The sequence below is a fragment of the Mercenaria mercenaria genome, chromosome 5 (genome assembly GCF_021730395.1).
Source record: "Mercenaria mercenaria strain notata chromosome 5, MADL_Memer_1, whole genome shotgun sequence".
Taxonomy (NCBI): Eukaryota; Metazoa; Mollusca; class Bivalvia; order Venerida; family Veneridae; genus Mercenaria; species Mercenaria mercenaria.
Window position 1 is genome coordinate 78,365,406 of NC_069365.1, and position 18,744 is coordinate 78,384,149.

Below are 18,744 nucleotides of genomic sequence, written 5' to 3' on the forward strand. Positions count from 1 at the left end.
CTGAACCAATTTCCAAGTCCAAAAATGGCCATAACTGAACCAAAATACTCAAGAAAGTTATGTACTCTTGTCTACAGATGGAGATTATAATGATAAATAAGTGTTCAAAGTTTCAAAAGCGTCAAATACTTTTGACAAAACATGGACTTATACGAAAACTGAACCTATTTCCAAGTCCAAAAAGGGACATAATTCAGCCAAAATAGTTGACAGTCATCATGGAGAACATTGGCCTTGCCCTGGGATCGAACTCATGACCATGTAATCCACATATCTGCAGTCTCTCACTGAGCTAACAGGGTGGGTCAAAATGAAAAATCTTAACAGAACATCAGATGCACAACTTCATAATTTTTATAATCATTCTGTAAAGTTTCACGATACTACTTCAATTATTTTTTTAGAAAAAAGCAGCATGAATTTTTAGGCCCTCTAAGCATACTTTTGACTAAGTCAAGAACCATAACTTCAGTCTCGTTGAGTGAAATCCCAAACAAAATCTTGTGCATAACTTCACATGCTGAATAATATTCCTAAAATATTTCATGACCCTAGGTCAAATACTTCATCCGAGATACATACAACTTGGTCTTTTAGGCCCTTTGATGGTTAGTAGTTCTTTTGACAAAGTCAGTGGCCATAACTCTGGTCTAACTGTGTAAAATCCCAAATTAAACTCCAGGTGCACAACTTTGTAACTATGTTGGTTAATAATCCTTCGAGGTTTGACAACTTTATGTAAGGTCTTTTTTGAGATATACATGACATAAATTCAATCGGGCAGACATCGAAAGAGCAGACATAAGGTCAATGGCAAATCTATGTGCCCAAAAGTCCAAGTGTAGGGAGGGCACAAAAACAACAAGTAATCAGTCAAGCATCTGATCAAATGAAGGCATCAAGAACCTACATCTCAGTATATATATTTGGCCTTGGAACACAGTACTGATTGATCAGCTGAAATAACTGCCTCTATTGTTTGCAGCGTAGTCAGTAGGTAAGATTTTATGACATGATTAGACAGCATGGCTGCATGTAAAGGTTGGTAAATCCCATAAAACTAGAGCTGCTTTTGAGAAAAGCGCATGATGTCTCCCACAATTGCCCAATCATCTGAGTAGTAAGTCTTGTCTTTATATACTGTTTACTCACAAAAGATATACCTTTGATAAGTTTTGGAATAAGCGGCCTATCGGTAAGTTTTGGAGTAAGTGGCCTATCAGTAATTCAAGGGCCATAGTTCCAAAGTGCCTGGGCCGATTTGGCTAGTTATCGAACTTGGTCAAGGACTTACTGGCAACCACATTTTTTTCAAGTTTGGTGAGGATCGGATGGAAATGTTCAACTTAAAGTGTGGACAAGATTTGCAACAGACTGACTGACACACACAAGGCAGGAGTAAATCAATATATGTCTCCCACCACAGTGGTGTGGGAGACATGATTCAAGGCAAATAAAATTCAGCACTTTAGGACTAAATAGGTCTTATAATTATCTAAATATTAACAGAAACTTACCCTCTGAGATATTGTTAATTTTGGACACTCCCTGTCTACAGACTGCTGTTCTGGTACTGGGACTGTAACAGGCAAACTTTCTTCTTGTTGTCGCTGTTCAAAATCCTGCTCTCTCTGAAATGAAAAAAAAAATGTGTTCTTATCAGTCTATACCTTCCACAATTCTTAAATATTCTAACATGAATTAAAGTCCCCACTTTGGTACATTTTTCACGAAACATATCGCATTGTATTATACAACATCTCAGTATATTGCAGGGCTCCAGATAATGTTTTTGGCCTTGGAGTATTACTCATCGTGATTTTTTTGAATGAGTAAAGTGGTAAAATCTGAAATTGAGGTAGCAGGGTACACTTCGAATTCTGGTCCTCGTCAGAATTTTTAATAATTAAGACATTGTTCCTGCAGCGGGATCATTGCAGGCTGTTCAAAAAGTGCAATATTGATGATTTTGGCATGCTATTTTTAATGGTTGGTGTAAAATTTTTGTTTTAATAACTTTCTGTATTCTTGTACATGAGAATCCTATCTTGCCATTAATTAAAAGCACAAAACATGCACACAATTTATCAAACGGTCACCCTGATTCTCCTCATTAGGGAAGTGCAATATTGCAACTCACTACATGTAAGCCTGGTTGTGCCCAAAATCTTCATTTCTAAGTGTACCCTGCTACCTTGACTAGGAGTAATTTTACTCCTGAAATTTTGTAAATGTGAAAAAAAAACATCCAGATGGTTCTGATTTTGTTTAAGCTAGTAAAAAGTCATTGTGTGCATTTCTATAATTTCAGAAACGTTTTTGTACGCTAAAAATTGTCTGACAAGTGTATAATTATTATGCAATATTTCAAAGCATAAGATAAGCTAATAAGCATCTTATCTGGAGCCCAGATAGTGGCAACACACTTATACATTCAGTGTATGTAAACCATAACTATATATCATATAATACATGAAGAAGTTTCGTAGTTTGGAAGTGTCTGGAAATCTATAATTGGTGAATGCTTTTAAATGTTAATATCTGTATTTTAAACATTTAATGTGACATTATTTTTAAACTGGTAAGAAAAAGTAAATAAAACTACAACAGCACTGCCTGCGAGTGCCACTGTATTTAAGAAAGGAGTTACTTTATTTATTTATTTTGTTGGGTTTATTGTCGCACCGACACAATTTTAGGTCATATGGCGACTTTCCAGCTTTAATGGTGGAGGAAGACCCCAGGTGCCCCTCCGTGCATATTTCATCACGAGCGGGCACCTAGGTAGAACCACCGACCTTCCGTAAGCCAGCTGGATGGCTTCCTCACGTGAAGAATTCTATGCCCCAAATGAGGTTTCGAACCCACATCGATGAGGGGCAAATGGTTTGAAGTCAACGACTCTAACCACTCGGCCACGGAGGCCCCAAGAAAGGAGTTACAGTTCATGGACTTCTTAAGCAAATATACATGTATACACTATCAAGAAAGTAATGTTTGCGGCAGTGTGCCGTGAAATTTAAATAAACAAGAGCTCTTCGAACACGAAATGCCCCCCTTGATGCATTCAGTAATTGCACAAGGAACAGAAATTATATGCTCACTGTAAACAAAAGTTCTACCATTCTGGTTTAATCTGACCTTGACCTTTAACCTATTAACCTAACAAGAGATTACAGAGTGATCTTGGCGCCATCCACTGAGCCATTTTTGAATGTTCCAAATTTCAAGACTAGCTCAAGGTAAAAATCAAGGTAACATTTCATTTCGGTACAAAACAATGTGTATGTGGTCCAAATTTGAAAGCTGTGGCTTGAGAAATGTGAAAGTAGGTCACTAGATCAATTTCAAGGTCAAAGTTCATTTCGGTAGACAGAACTGTGCATGTGCTTCAAATTTGGAGGCTGTAGCTTGAGAAATGTGAAAGTAGGTAATAGGTAAAAATCAATGTCAAATTTCAATTCAGAACACAAAAATATGCATGCGGTCCAAATTTGAAGCCTGTAGCTTCAGAAATGTGAAAGTAGGTCACTAGGTCAATCTCAAGATCAAAGTTCATTTTGGTACACGAAACTATGCATGTGGTTCAAATTTGAAGGCTGTAGCTTGAGAAATGTGAAAGTAGGTCACTAGGTTAAAATCAAGGTCAAATTTTATTTCTGAACACAAAACTATGCAAGAGATCCAAATTTGAAGCCTGTACCTTCAGAAATGTGAAAGTAGGTCACTAGGTCAATCTCAAGATCAAAGTTCATTTCAGTACACAAAACTATGCCTGTGGTTCAAATTTGAAGGTTGAGAAATAAGAAAGTAGGTCACTAGGTCAAAATCAAGGTCAAATTTTATTTTGGAACAAAAAACTATGCATGTGGTCCAAAATTGAAGGCTGTAGCTACAAAAATGTGAAAGTAGGTCACTAGGTCAAGATCAAGGTCAACTCATGTCAAGGTTCATTTTGCCACTCAGAACCATACATGTGGTCCAAATTTGAATGATGCAAGTTATGGACATGAAGATTCTAAGTTTTTCCCTATATAAGTCTATATGAACCATGTGACCCCTGGGGCGGGGCCATATTTGACCCTAGAGGGATAAATTGAACAAACTTGGTAGAGAACCACTAGATGATGCTACATTACAAAATATCAAAGCCGTAGCCTTTGTGGTTTGGACAAGAAGATTTTCAAAGTTTTTCCCTATATAAGTCTATGTAAACCATGTGACCCCCAGGGCGGAGCCATATTTGACCCTAGGGGAATAATTTGAACAATCTTAGTAATGGACCACTAGATGATGTCATATACAAAATATCAAAGCCCTAGGCCCTGTGGTTTTGGACAAGAGGTTTTTCAAAGTTTTTTCCTATATAAGTCTATATAAACTATGTGACCCCGGGGTGGGGCCATATTTGACCCCAGGAAAATAATCTGAACAATCCTGGTAGAGGACCACTAGATTTTGCTACATACCAAATATCATAGCCCTAGGCCCTATGGTTTTGGACAAGAAAATCAGAAACCATTTAATTGTTCCTGTACAATGTGAACTTGACCTTTGACCTAATGACCTCAAAATCAATAGGGTCATCTGCTGGTCATGGCCAACCTAACTATCAATTTTCCTGACAATAGACCCAAGCATTCTTGAGTTATTGCCCGGAAACCATTTTACTGTTCCTGGTCACTGTGACCTTGACCTTTGACATACCGACCTCAAAATCAATAGGGGTCATCTGCTGGTCATGACCAACCTCCCTATCAACTTTCGTGACCCTAGGCCTAAGCCTTTTTGAGTTATCATCTGGAAACCGTTTTACTGTTCAGGGTCACTGTGACCTTGACCTTTAACATACTGACCTCAAAATCAATAGGGGTCATCTGCTGGTCATGACCAACCTCCCTATCAACTTTCATGATCCTAGGCCCAAGCGTTCTTGAGTTATCATCCGGAAACCGTTTTACTATTCAGGGTCACTGTGACCTTGACCTTTGACATACAGACCTCAAAATCAATAGGGGTCATCTGCTGGTCATGACCAACCTCCCTATCAACTTTCATGATCCTAGACTCAAGCGTTCTTGAGTTATCATCCGGAAACGAATTGGTCTACATACCGACCGACCGACATCTGCAAAACAATATACCCCTCCTTTTTCGAAGGGGGGCATAATAAATCACATGCTCCTGCTGTAAAATCATGACTAGGATCTTTTACCAAAATAAAGATAACACTAGGATTACAGAATGTCTAGGGGTATCAGTACATAGACAATAGTTTTATAAAGTACATAAAATACCAAACTATTTTTTCATTATGCTTATTAGAGATTGAAGAAAGTAGGTCTGTAGGCCAAGGTCACAGTCAAGTGACCCCTAATTACTTGGGGTCATCAGGTAATTATAATTCAAGAGTCTATATAAGCCAAAGTAAAAAATGTTGACCCCAGGGCACACTCAATTTTGACCCCAGGCTCATTATTTGAACAAACCTGATATTTGACCACTAGACAATTCTAAATACCAAGTATCTAAGGTCTGGGCCTTATGGTTCTCGACAGGAAGATTTTTAAAGATTTTTCCCTTTTATAAGTCAATATAAAACAAGGGACTCCCTGGGCGTGGCATATATTGACCCCCAAGTCAGCAATGATTGTTGATTTCAACAAATGAACAATCTTCATAGAGAATCACTAGAGGATGCCACATACTAAATATCTAAGAACTTGTTTAAGGTTTTTCCCTATTTAAACCATGTGCCCCCAAAGCAGGGCCAGTTTTAAACCATTGGGATAAGGACTACATGGTGCTACATACCAAATATCAAAGCCCTAGGCCATGTGAATTGTACAAGAAGATTTTCAATGTTTTCTCTATTTATTAAGTCTATATAAATCATGTGACCCCAAGGGTGGGGCTATATTTGAGGGGATTATTTAAACAATCTTGGTAGAGGAATGAGATCTTATGGTGATACAAGTTGTGTGCAAGTTTGGTTAAAATCCAATCATACATGAAATCGCTTTTGTGCAGACAAGACCAAAATATCCAATTTCTGGCCTTTTCAAGAGCCGTAACTCTAGAACCCATTGTGAAATATGGCTGGTTCAAGAAAGAAACCAAGATCTTATGGCAATACAACTTGTGTGCAAGTTTTGTTAAAATCCAATCAAAAGTGAAACTGCTGTTGTGCAGACAAGACCAAACAGACTACTTCTGGCCGTTTGTTTGGTGACACAAGTTGGGTTAAAATCAAACCATAAAGGAAACCATTAGAAACGAGAAATTGTTGACAGACACACGAAAGACAGTAAGTGGTCACAAAAGCTCACCTTGAGCCTTTGAAGTCAATATCTTGCATAGTATTCAAGCTATGCTCAAGACAAGGTTTTCAAAATAAGGTGGATAATCTAAAAAGAGCTGTCCGTAAGACGGCGCACTCAACTTTTCTCAGTGCTTGACTCTGAATTAAGAGCTTTGCCAGTAAGAACTTTATAAAACTTTAACCAAACAATCTAAATTAAAAAGGGGCATAACTCTGTCAAAATTCAAACCAGAGTTATGGGGTTTGTTTCTCCTGGTGTAGACTTTAATAGTAAATAACTCTATTAAGTTTCAAGTCAATAGCTTTGATAGTAACAGAGATATTTGACTAAATAAAAAAACTTTTATCAACAAGAGATCACAGAGTGATCTTGGCGCCCACCAATGTGCCATTTTTGAGTGTTCCAAATTTCAAGGCTTATTGACTACCTCAAGGTCAAATTTCATTTCCGTACACAACACTGTGCATGTGGTCCAAATTCGAAAGCTGTAGCTTGAGAAATGTGAAAGTAGGTCACTTGGTCAATGTCAAGGTCAAAGTTTGTTTCGGTACACAATCCTATGCATGTGGTCTAAATTTGAAGCCTGTAGCTACAGAAATGTGAAAGTAGGTCACTAGGTCAATCTTAAGGTCAAAGTTCATTTCGGTACACAAAACTATGCAAGTGGTCCAAATTTGAAGGCTTAGCTTGAGAAATGTAGAAGTAGGTCACTAGGTCAAAATCAAGGTCAAATTCTACTTCGGAATACAAAACTATGCATGTGGTCCAAATTTGAAGCCTGTACCTTCAAAAATGTGAAAGTAGGTCACTAGGTCAATGTAAAGGTCAAAGTTCATTTCGGTACACAATACTATGCATGTGGTCCAAATTTGAAGGCTATAGCTTGAGTAATGTAAAAGTAGGTCACTAAGTCAAAATCAAGGTCAAATTTTATTTTGGAATACAAAACTATGCATGTGGTCCAAATTTGAAGCCTTACCTTAACAAGAGGGCCATGATGGCCCTATATCGCTCACCTGTTATCACTGCACTTGAGGACAAGAAGGTCCTCAGAAAAAATATCTAAGTCCAAAGGACAGGAACAACAAAGGGAAGAAATTTAACCAAAAAGAAAAAAAAATTCTTACAAGGTACAGATATGTCAAAATCCACCTAAAAATTGGAGGTACCATCCATGTTGCACCACAGAAAAGTGGTCTCGGTTTTTCCCTACGGCCAATAATAAAAAAGTTACTAAAAATAAGCTATTTATAGTAACGTAAAAGGGAAGTAATTATAAAAAAAATATTGTAAGTGAACAAAAGAAGGATCTGCCAAATAAATCTGTTGACATAAATGAAATTTCAGATCAGTATCTTCATTAGTTATGGAGATATTCCCATTTTAATTTGAAATAAAGGGAGGTAATTTGACATTAAATCAGTCCATAGTTATCTACCCTGATTGGCTCAGTCCAACTAATGACAATAATGAAATTTCAAATAAGTCCTATAAGTACTTACTGATATAAATCCATTTTGATTACAATCAGGGGAGGTAATCAAGATATAAAATAACTCTGGAATCTACGATTGGATCTGATTTGTCATGGAATCCAAGATTTATTGTTGTTGAAGATATTTTGGAAGTTGGTATCAAATAAAACCATAAATGAAGTCTCTATATGGCTGCAAAAGCCAAAATAGCCAATTTTGGACCTTTAAGGGGCCATAACTCTGGAACCCATGAGGGAATCTGGCCAGTTCAAGAAAGGATCCAAGATCTTGTGGTAATACAAGTTATGTGCAAGTTTGGTAAAAATCAAATCATAAATGAAGTTGCTATTGTGCAGACAAGGTCAAAATAGCTAATTTTGGCCCTTTCAGGGGCCATAACTCTGAAACCCATTACAGGATCTGGCCGGTTCAAGAAAGGAAACGAGATCTTATGGTGACACAAGTTCTGTGCAAGTTTTATTAAATTCAAATCATAAATGAAGCTGCTATTGTGCAGACAAGGTCAAAATAGCTAATTTTGGACCTTTCAGGGGCCATAACTCTGGAACCCATAATGGGATCTGGCTGGTTCAAGAAAGGAACCAAGATCTTATGGTGACACAAGTTTTGTGTAAGTTTGATTAAATTCAAATCATAAATGAAGCTGCTATTGTGCAGACAAGGTCAAAATAGCTAATTTTGGCCCTTTCAGGGGCCATAACTCTGGAACCCATAATGGGATCTAGCCAGTTCAAGAAAGGAACCAAGATCTTATGGTGATGCTAGTTGTGTGCAAGTTTGGTTAAAATAAAATCATAAATGAAACCACTATCGTGCAGACACGAAATTGTTATCGGACGCACGGACGGACGGACTGACGACGGACGACGGACGACGGGTGATCACAAAAGCTCACCTTGTCACTATGTGACAGGTGAGCTAAAAATGTGAAAGTAGGTCACTAGGTCAATGTAAAGGTCAAAGTTCATTTCAGTACACAAAACTATGCAAGTGGTCCAAATTTGAAGGCTGTAGCTTGAGAAATGTAAAAGTAGGTCACTAGGTCAAAATCATGGTCAAATTTTATTTCGGAATACAAAACTATGCATGTGGTCCAAATTTGAAGCCTTACCTTAAAAATGTGAAAGTAGGTCACTAGGTCAATGTGAAGGTCAAAGTTTTTTTCGGTACACAAAACTATGCATGTGGTATAAATTTCAAGGCTGTAGCTTGAGAAATGTGGAAGTAGGTCACTAGGTCAAAATCCATGTCAAATTTCATTTTGAAACACGGAATATGCATATGGTCCAAATTTGACGCCTGTACCTTCAAAAAATGTGAAAGTAGGTCACTAGGTCAAAATCAAGGTCAAAGTTTTTTCCAGTGCACAAAACTATGCATGTGGTCCAAATTTGAAGGCTATAGCTACAGCAATGTGAAAGTAGGTCACTAGGTCAAAATCAAGGTCAACACATGTCAAGGTTCATCTTGCCACTCAAAAATATACATGTGGTCCAAATTTGAATGTTGTAGTTATTGACAAGAACATTTTAAAAGCTTTTCCCTATATAAGTCTATATGAACCATGTGACCCCCGGGGCGGGGCCATTTTTGACCCTAGGGCGATAATTTGAACAAACTTGGTAGAGAACCACTAGATGATGCTACATTACAAGTATCAAAGCCTTAGGCTTTGTGGTTTGGACAAGAAGATTTTCAAAGTTTTTCCTTATGTAAGTCTATGTAAACCATATGACCCCCAGGGTGGAGCCATATTTGACCCTAGGGGTATAATATGAAAGATCTTAGTTGAAGACCACTAGATGATGTCACATACAAAATATCAAAGCCCTAGGCCCTGTGGTTTTGGACAAGGGGTTATTCAAAGTTTTTCCCTATATAAGTCATTATAAACTATGTGACCCCCAGGGCGGGGCCACATTTTACCCCAGTGAAATAATTTGAATCATCTTGGTAGAGGACCACTAGATGATGCTTCAAACCAAATATCAAAGCCCTACGCTCAGTGGTTTTGGATAAGAAGGTTTTCAAAGTTTTTCCCTATATAAATCTATGTAAAATATAGAAATAAACAAAGGGCCATAACTCACTCATAAATTGTTGAACCAGTCTGATTTTCAGGGGGACACAACTAGGGTACCAATACATCATTCTGACAAAGTTTGGTCAAAATCCCCCCAGTAGTTTCTGAGGAGATGCGATAACGAGAAATTGTTAACGGACGGACGGACGGACCACGGACGCAGAGTGATTTTAATAGCCCACCATCTGATGATGGTGGGCTAAAAATTCTAAGTTAAAAAGGGGCATAACTCTGCCAAAATTCAAATCAGAGTTATGGGATTGTTTCTCCTGGTGTAGACTTTGATAGTAAATAACTATTTCAAGTTTCAATAGCTTTGATAGAAACAAAGATATTTGATTTTATCAAAAAGTTTAACCAAAAATCCCAAGTTAAAAAGGGGCACAACTCTGTCAAAAATCAAATAAGAGTAAACTTTGATAGTAAATAACTATTTTAAGTTTCAACTCAATAGCCTTGGGCGTGTGCAATAGCTCTACTTTTTCTTCGAAAAGTAACAGCTGTCTTCATTGTTTGCAGAGTATTTAGTAGGTTTCTGAAGTGTCCTGAAGACCTGATCAGACAGCAAGGCTGCATGCCAAGTCCAGTCTACATTGGTTGATCAATCCCATAAAATTCAATGCCAGTAAAATACTTTAAGACATAATAGGTCTTTTAAGTATCTAAATATTAGCAGAAACTTACACTCTGAGGATTTGTTGATTCTGGACACTCTACTGACTGCTGTTCTGGTACTGTGACTGTAACTGATGAATCTACATGTTCTTCTTCTTGTCGCTCTTCAAAATCCTGCTCTCTCTGAAACAAAGTGTTCTTATTTATGCCTTTCATTATTCTTATACATTCTGATCAAACAATAATACTCTTTTTGCAAAAACAAGAGGGTGGGGGATGGGTTTATACCTGGCTATACAGCGGAACATGTATAATGCAATACTACGTATTATCCTTGTATAGTTATATAAGCAACATGAAATAAATATTATTTTATGCTTTGAGATTTTGTGAGATTTTGCATTCATATTGGGAAAGGGGAGCATTTATACTTAGGTATATGGTTATTTATTTATTTATTTGGGTTTTATGGTGCACCAACACAGTATAGGTTATATGGCGCCAAACAGGACTACAAATTTTGGTTTCACATCTCATTTATATCGAAATTAAAACATGAGGTATGGAATCAAAATTTGCATACCTGCTGGAGTTGTGGAGTTACACAAAACCAAGTGTTAAGACCCTATTAGTCGCCTCTTACGATCATGCAAGGGTAAGGCAGTGGTTCCTATTCTTTTCATACACAGATCGTCCCAGAACCACATGGGGCTAGGTATATGGTTAAGCATGTATAGCATAACTATATATACTGGGGTATATGATAATAATGCATTTATTGACAATATCTAAACAAGAGGGTCATGATGACCCTATATCGCTCACCTGTTAAACTTGACCTTACCCTATATCGCTCACCTTTTAAACTTGGCCTTGACATCATCAAGATAAACATTCTGACCAATGCATGAAGATAGGATCATAAATGTGGCCTCTAAAGAGTTAACAAGCTTTTCCTTTGATTTGGTGTCCTAGTACTGACCCTATATGACCCAGTTTCAAACTTGGCCTATCATTAAAATAAACATTCTTACTAAGTTTCATGAAGATAAGGTCATAATCATGGCCTCTAGTGTTAAAAAGCTTTTCCTTTGGTTTAAGCAGGTGACCTAGTTTGAAACCCCAGATGACCCAGTTTCGAATTTGGCCTAAGAATCATCAAGACAAACATTCTGACCACGTTTTATGATGATAGGGTCATAAATGTGCCCTCAAGAGTGTTAACAAGCTTTTCCTTTGATTTGACTGGGTGACCTACTTTTTGACCCCATATGACCCAGTTTTCAACTTGGCAAAGGAATCATCAAGATAAACATTCTGACCAAGTTTCATGAAGATAGAATCATAAATGTGGCCTATAGAGTGTTAACAAGCTTTCCTTTGATTTGACCTGGTGACCTACTTTTTGACCCCACATGACCCAGTTTCTAACTTGCCTAGAGATCATCAAGATAAACATTCTGTACCAGTTTGTATCAAATCAAAGCATAAATAAAACCTCTATATGGTTGAAAGGGCAGTAACTCTAGAACATGATGGAATCTAGCTGGTTTTCAAAAGGAACCAAAATCTTATTGTGACTTATTAAGGATCCGAGATATTATGCCAATACAAGTAGTGTGCTATTTTGATTAAAATCAATTGCAAAAGTGGTCTCTATCGTGTTCACAAGCCAAAATAGCAAATGTTGGCATTTTAAGGGGCCATAACTCTGAAACCCATGACAGGATCTGGCCAGTCTTCAAACAGAAACAAGATATTATACCAATACAAGTTGTGTGCAAGCTTGATTAAAATTGATTTCAAAATGTGGTCTCTATCGATAGTGTTCGCAAGAAAACGTACACGGACGATGGACCAACGAACGACACCTTCTCACTATGTGATAGGCACTATGTGATAGGTGAGCTAAAAACAAGGGGCCTAATTGGGCTTAAGTAGCTCACCTGAAGAGGAACTTGACCAACAGACATCAGACAAGGGCAAATCCAAGTGCCACATGTTGATGCACGACCTGTACTGATAGCTAAAAAGGCTGTTATTAGCCAAAGATGAGGATGTCATTATCATGGGAATATGGTACAAATGTCAGTTATGATTTATGAAACACCTTTGCAATTTCACATTTAAACACTGACCAAAAAATTCAAGGGCCAAAACTCTAGATCCACAAGGACAATTGAACTGGTTACCATGCCTGGCCAAGATATTATGCCCATACATAATGTGACCAAGTTTTGTGGTAAGAACATCAAGTTAGCAAGCAGACAACTTTTGTGGAGAGTTTCTGACCACAGGTCCATAAGGCATCCCCATTTACAGGCATATAAAAACATGATAGTTACTAGCTTACCAGTTTTTCATTGGTTGTTTTAACAAGCACTGCTTCACTGGGTACCACAGCTATGCCATTAACAGAGCTTTCAACAGTTTTACTGCTCTCACCAGCCAAATCTCTGTCAGTCCTCATAGTTTCGCTATGAAATGAACAATGAAAGAAAGCACATTAAAAGCTTTTATTACTTTCAAAAGCAAGAAAGTAACAACATTGAGCAAAACAAGAAAGGGCCCATGCCATAAGACTTTAGCTAACAGTTTTAAAATATCCTATCCCTGTGATATTGACCCTTGGGGTACCTGTCTGAAAGACAAGAAATGTTAGCACCCTCATCTACATCAGTCATAATGTGAATTTTGATGATCATAGGAAATTTATTTTATTTTATTTTTGTTGGGTTTAACGTCGCACTGACACAATTATAGGTCATATGGCGACTTTCCAGCTTTGATGGTGGAGGAAGACCCCAGGTGCCCCTCCGTGCACTGCTTCATCACGAGCGGGCACCTGGGTAGAACCACCGACCTTCCGTAAGCCAGCTGGATGGCTTCCTCACATGAAGAATTCAACGTCCCGAGTGAGGCTCGAACCCACATCGATGAGGGGCAAGTGGTTTGAAGTCAGTGACCTTAACCACTCGGCCACGGAGGCCCCCGATCATTGGAAAGGTAGCTCAGAAAACATAGTGATACAAAGCATGCCATAAAGTTTAACCTGCACCTAATGGCAACACAGAAGAATTAGTTAGTATAATCACCCTCCTTATTCTTCAATAGTCGAGCTAAAGACTGGAAATTGACAAGAATATAATTGTATGTCTAAGATTAATTTTGTTCTAAGGTGTAACAACAAGTACAAACCTTCTTTTTGAAAGTGGCAATTTCTCCACTAGAAACAGGAAGGAGATTTCATAGAATCAATGAACTTTCAACACTCCATTGCTTAAATATCACTGAGCTATATGTATAATTTAGAAATAATAAGTTTCCAAATGTGGTTTATCGTAGAATAACCCGAGTTTTGAGTTCTTAAGCGTAAGAATATACCACGAAGGCCTTAGGCCCGAGTGACATATTGTTTCACATAAGAACGAAAAACTCGGGTTATTCTATGATAAATCACACTTGGGAACTTATTATTTCATTTCTAACATGACACACTAGTATCAACAGTGTTAGAAAACATGGTAACTACTTTTTACGATCGTGCAACGCACCTGGATCGGATGACGTCATTGCACGCGAGTGGTTTATTGCAGAATAACCCGAGAAAGATTTTGCTCTACATGTATGTAGGTTATTTGCTGGTGGTGTTAGAATGGAAAATTAAAAATTTTAAAAATAAAAAAATAAAAAATACTTACCCTTCATTACTTGAATTCTGCTCAGGGACTGCATAAAGAAAAAAATAACGAATTATTAAAAATTAATATAAAGTAAAATAAAATTAGGCTCTGTCTCACTAATGTACAAGGTAAAGTCTAATCTGTACTAATCAGCCAGCCAAGTGAGAACAGTGTGGCTTCTTAAGGCAGGTAGCTGCTTGAGACAAGTTGAAATTAGATAAAACTAGAACTGTCACAGGAGTGACTCATACCCCCACCATATGGTCTTGTCACAGAAGAATGGCAACCATAAGAAATCTTAAAAATACTTTGGAGTACTTCATCCTGGGCTTCCACATATAAGTAATACTAGTATAATACTAGTATAGTAATACTAGTAAATATATCAAATCTCTAATATTAGAGATACACTAAAAGTGAATTAAAAAAAAGTGTCTTACCGACCCATGTTACCACAGAAAAATGTTTTTACTTTTTACATAGGACTTATAATAAAAAAGTTAGAAAAATACCTAAAATATTGCAAATCTAAAAATAGGATTTCTAAATATAGACTAATTCCTGGAATTTAAGGGGAAGAAACTCAGTACAAAAGTTAACAAGAGCACCGCCTTGCGGGTGCTGACGCTCATCTGATTTTTTTTGTATAATAGAAATATTGTCCTATCCATGATTTTCTAAGTCTAAAAAGGGCCATCACTCTTGCAAAAAGCAGGATAGAGTTATGTTTCTTGATGTACAGTGTCCACTTATGATGGTGAAAAACTGTTGCAAGTTTTAAAGCAATAGCTTTGATAGTTTATGAGAAAAGTTGACTTAAACATAATATTCAACCAAGAAAATGATTTTTCTAAGTCCAAAAAGGGCAATAATTATTGCAAAAAGCAGGATGGAGTTATGTTGCTTGCTGTACAGGGTCAGCTTATGATGGTGAACAAGAGTTGCAAGTTTTAAAGCAATAGCTTCGATAGTTTAAGAGAAAAAGTTGACCTAAACATAAAACTTAACCAAGAAATCTGATATTTTCTAAGTCCAAAAGGGGCCATAAATCTTGCAAAAAGCAGGATGGAGTTATGTTTCTTGCTGTACAGGGTCAGCTTATGATGGTGAACAAGTGTTGCAAGTTTTAAAGGAATAGCTTTGATAGTTTAGGATAAAAGCTGACCTAAACATAAAACTTAACCAAGAAAACTGATTTTCTAAGTCCAAAAGGGGCAATAATTCTTGCAAAAAGTAAGATGGAGTTATGTTTCTTGATGTACAGGGTCTGCTTATGATGGTGAACAAGTATTCCAAGTTTCAAAGCAATAGCTTTGATAGTTTAGGAGAAAAGTTGACCTAAACATAAAACTTAACCAAGAAATCTGATATTTTCTAAGTACAAAAGGGGCCATAAATCTTGCAAAAAGCAAGATGGAGTTATGTTTCTTGCTATACAGGGTCAGCTTATGATGGTGAACAAGTATTCCAAGTTTCAAAGCAATAGCTTTGATAGTTTAGGAGAAAAGCTGACCTAAACATAAAACTTAACCAGGCAACGCCGACGCAGACGCCGACGCCGACGCCGACGCCGACGCCGACAACCGCTCAAGTGATGACAATAACTCATCATTTTTTTTCAAAAAATCAGATGAGCTAAAAAAAAAAGGTTACTTCCCTTTGGCTCTAAGCCAATCAGAATGAGATATAGTGAAAATACATCAAAATTAACCTTAAATTCTAGGTAAAAGGGGACACAATTCAAGAAAAATTAGTGTCAGAGTTATGCACCTTGTGTCACATGATGTGGGTGATGAGGTGGAACATCTATTTTAAGTCTGAATCAAATCCATTCAGTAGTAACTGAGATATAATGAAATTACATCAAAATCAACCTTAAATTCTAAGTAAAAAGGGGCATAATTCATGAAAAATTGGTGTCAGAGTTACGCACCTTGTGTCACATGATGTGGGTGATGAGGTGGAACATCTATTTTAAGTTTGAATCAAATCCATTTTGTAATAATTGAGATATAGTGAAAATAAATCAAAATCAACCTTAAATTTAAAGTAAAAGGGGACATAATTCATAAAAAATTTATGTCAGAGTTAAGCTCCTTATGTCACATCATCTGGGTGATGAGGTGGAACAACTATTTTAAGTTTTAATCAAATCCATTTAGTAATAACTGAGATATAGTGAAAATACAACAAAATTAACCTTAAATTCTAAGTAAAAGGGGACATAATTCATGAAAACTTGGTGTCAGAGTTATGCACCTTGTGTCACATGATGTGGGTGATGAGGTGGAACATCTATTTTAAGTTTGAATCAAATCCATTCAGTAGTAACTGAGATATAGTGAAAATACATCAAAATCAACCTTAAATTCTAAGTAAAAAGGGGCATAATTCATGAAAAAAATGGTGTCAGAGTTATGCACCTTGTGTCACATGATGTGGGTGATGAGGTGGAACATCTATTTTAAGTTTGAATCAAATCCATTTAGTAATAACTGAGATATAGTGAAAATACAACAAAATTAACCTTAAATTCTAAGTAAAAGGGGACATAATTCATGAAAACTTGGTGTCAAGAGTTATGCACCTTGTGTCACATGATGTTGGTGATAAGGTGGAACATGTATTTTAAGTTTGAATCAAATCCATTTGGTAATAACTGAGATAATAGATTTCGGGACGCGACGGGACGGGACGCGACGGGACGCGACAAAACTGACTCCTATATACCCCCCTCAAACATGTTTGGTGGGGGTATAAAAAAAGTCCATTTTAGAGTTAACTGACTGGCTGCATTAATGCAAGAAGCTGCCTAATACTTGTGGGCGCTAAGGAAGATTTGAATCAATAGTTCTTACACTGAAATGTATGGCCATTTGTGACTGAACTATTCAGTGAGTAGCATTGTCTAAAAAACCCTCTAAACATAAGATTCAAGTGGTGATAATCCCTATAGCTTCAGATCAATGATAGTTGATATTTGTACATAATTATATTCCCTGGGACAAAACAATTACTGTCTATGGCATGGTGTTTCAACAGCACTTTTTTCAGACTAAAGCATATCTAGTTTTGCTTAAGCCACTGCTAGAGGCTGATAACAGCATTGTTACTAAACAGTCCCAGTTAGTTTCTGCAGAATATTTTCATTCTTCATGTGAATTAGAATGAAAGAAACTTCAAAATTTTTCTCAAACATAGGCAAGTACATCGACAATGGTAAAACCGATCTGTAACTGTGACATTCTAATACAAACACTTTAAAGCAGTTTCATTTTATTCACTCCAGCAGTTACTGATACAGCAGCTTCAAACAACAAGAGGGCTATCACAGTCCTAGATCCCTCGCCCAAGCTTTACAGCTTGCTAAAAAAGTTTTGGTACAGGGTCATGCGCTGAAGGAAAATATCTATGACATTATTTTGAAAGAGGGTCAGTGCATTCAGACAGAGTTTTGAAGTCTCCACTAAATAAATATGGATAAATAATGGCATTGTGTGTAAGATGTCACAGGAATCTAAGACATAGTACTAAGAAAGACAAGAAAAACAACTTCTTTTCATAAAGTGCAGGGAAGGTGGGGGTGGGGTGGAGATGTTAATGAAGGCAGCTTGGATAATGATGTGATTCCAATGATTCAAAGTAACAATTACAAACAAGACGGTCATGGTGACCCTGGATCGCTCAATTTGGCCTACAGCCTCTAGAATGTTTACATGCTTTTCCTTTGCTTTGAACAGGTGACCTAGTTTTAAACCCTACATGACCCAGTTTCGAACTTGGCCTAGGAATCATCAAGATAAACATTCTGATCAACTTTCGTGAAGAGAGGATCATAAATGTGGCCTCTAGAATGTTAATAAGCGTTATACATGTATTTGAGTTGATGCCCTAGTTTTTGACCCCCACATGACCCAGTTTCAAACTTAGCCTTTCATCATACAGGGTTGCCACTAAGTTGAGAAAATGAAATTCCCTGACTTTTCACTGACTTTTCCCTGACTAAACTATACTTTTCACTGACCAATACCACAATATTTTTTTTCGGCCTCCTCCTCCTTTAGAGCTATCCAATCCACGCTTTTATATTCAGTTTTCTTCAGATTTAACAAACTTTTATTAACGAATTCATACAAAAATAACTTAATAACGAAATTGATTAAACACATTTAAATTATGTTTATACACAATTACACCAGAATGTGTTGTAAATACATATAAATACTGCTTGAAGACTGCCATAGCCACTGAATATTTTAAAAATCAGCCCAGAATTTCATTTTTCCCTGACTTTTCGCTGACTTTTCTAAAATTTCATTTTTCACTGACCATTATCAAGATTTCCCTGACAATTCACTGACCTTGAAAAAAACATTTTTCCCTGACTTTTCAAGGTAGGTGGCAACCCTGAATTCAAGATAAACATTCTGACCTAGTTCTAGAAGTGGCCTCTACAGTGTTAACAAGCTTTTCTTTGATTTTAGTGGCTGGGTGACATAATTTTTGAATCCACATGACCAAGTTTCATATTTGGTTTAGGAATC

General features: G+C 37.0%; 1 protein-coding gene across 3 annotated transcripts in view; it reads right to left on the reverse strand.

Moving 5' to 3' along the window:
- Positions 1 to 18,744, reverse strand: part of LOC123557703 (uncharacterized) — a 169,666-nt gene that overhangs the window by 106,628 nt on the left and 44,294 nt on the right. For all 3 annotated transcript variants that reach the window (XM_053544064.1, XM_053544065.1, XM_053544063.1), the window contains exons 5-8: positions 14,219 to 14,246; positions 12,871 to 12,994; positions 10,587 to 10,700; positions 1,518 to 1,631 (exon numbers count right to left, since the gene is read on the reverse strand). In XM_053544064.1, the coding sequence (XP_053400039.1) occupies positions 1,518 to 1,631; positions 10,587 to 10,700; positions 12,871 to 12,994; positions 14,219 to 14,246 (380 nt within the window). The remainder of the gene's footprint in view (positions 1 to 1,517; positions 1,632 to 10,586; positions 10,701 to 12,870; positions 12,995 to 14,218; positions 14,247 to 18,744) is intronic.